The sequence below is a fragment of the Bison bison genome, unplaced genomic scaffold, assembly GCF_000754665.1.
Source record: "Bison bison bison isolate TAMUID 2011002044 unplaced genomic scaffold, Bison_UMD1.0 scf7180017863996, whole genome shotgun sequence".
NCBI lineage: Eukaryota > Metazoa > Chordata > Mammalia > Artiodactyla > Bovidae > Bison > Bison bison.
In genome coordinates, this window is record NW_011494568.1 from 16,647 (window position 1) to 18,087 (window position 1,441).

The 1,441-nt window shown below is 47.9% G+C and overlaps 1 protein-coding gene across 1 annotated transcript in view; it reads left to right on the top strand.

Moving 5' to 3' along the window:
• The window catches only part of LOC104984379 (killer cell immunoglobulin-like receptor 2DS2), a 12,470-nt gene that overhangs the window by 4,659 nt on the left and 6,370 nt on the right, over positions 1-1,441 (top strand). The window contains exon 4 of the mRNA XM_010834067.1: positions 16-334. Coding sequence (XP_010832369.1) covers positions 16-334 — 319 coding nt within the window. The remainder of the gene's footprint in view (positions 1-15; positions 335-1,441) is intronic.

Genomic DNA, 1,441 nt, shown 5'->3' on the forward strand with positions numbered 1-1,441 from the left:
GGTGACTCACTGAAGCTCACAAGCTCTTTGCTCCTAGGTGTGTTCACAAAACCCTCCATCTCAGCCCACATCAGCCCCCTCATGCGTGCAGGAGAGAATGTGACCCTATGCTGTCATTCACAGCTGTTGGACAAATTTATCCTTCACCAAGAAAACAGCACAGGACATTTCCAGAGACATGGAGAGATGCTCACTCGTGGGCATGCCCCAGCTGACTTCGTCATTGGCCCCGTGACTTTGGCGAGTGCAGGCACCTACAGATGCTACGGCTCTCTCAGACACTCCTCCTATAAGTGGTCAGCTCCCAGCGATCCTGTGGACATCGTCATCACAGGTGAGTGTGGCCAGACCAGTCCCTTCTGCTCTCTGTGTCACAGAAGGTCTGGTGTCTAGTCCAGCATCAGTCCTGGGAGAGAATGACAGGCATGCAGAGACACTCACAAACTCGGGAGAGGGAACAAACCAGAGAGAGAGGAAGTGTGAAAGCAGAAGGGTAAAGAGAACAGAGTCCCTGCCATGTGCTAAGGAGAAGACACAGCTGGTGATAGAGTGAAGGAACAAGAATGTGAAAGAACGACCAACGGAGAAAAATGTACCAGAGCAGGGACCCGGGCAATTCCCCACTCAGGCAGCCAATGATGGTTGGTTAAGGGGTTGGTTTCCTGCTTTCATGTCAGAGCTCCCTTGCTCTGTCAGCAGCACACTGTGGTACCAGACGCCCTTGCAGTCTGGCCCCTGGGTGATCGAGATGGAGGTTGACACCCTGAAGTTGCTCAGCCTTGTGGTTTAATGCATCCTTCTGCACAAAGGGGGGGGGGTGGTCCCCCCAACCCTCCCACTAAGGAGTCATGTCCAGCCCCTGGGATCGTGCAGGACAGCACTGAACACTCCCTTAAGAATGAGGTGGTCAAAGACCCTGTGAGATTCTGGCAATTTCCACTCCATAATGTCTGCTTCTGGGTCAATACCATGTTTTCTGATGGTCCCAGCTGTAGTTAGTAGGTTGTTTTTCAAGAACAGCCCATTCTGGTTGATTTTTTAAATCTATTTTTTCTTACTTATTTTTGTTGAAGTTTAGTTGATTTAAGATGTTGTTAATTCCTGTTGTACAACAGAATGATTCAGCTATTCATATACATATATTCTTTTTTAAAAAAAGAATATTACTAGTTTGCATTCCCACCAACAGTATAAGAGGTTTCCCTTTTCTCCACACCCTCTCCAGCATTTATTGCTTGTAGACTTTGGGATAGCAGCCTTGCCGGGGTCCAGCCCCGGTGGACCCAGGGAAATTCGAAGGGGAGACGGCTTCAGAGATTAGGAAACAATAGGTCAATTAAGCGTTTATTAAAGATATAAAGAGTGGTTAAATAGGGATAGCTCAGTGAGAAAATTCAGTGGAGAAAAGAGGCTGAATAACTTGGTTTACGTGGAAAGCTAA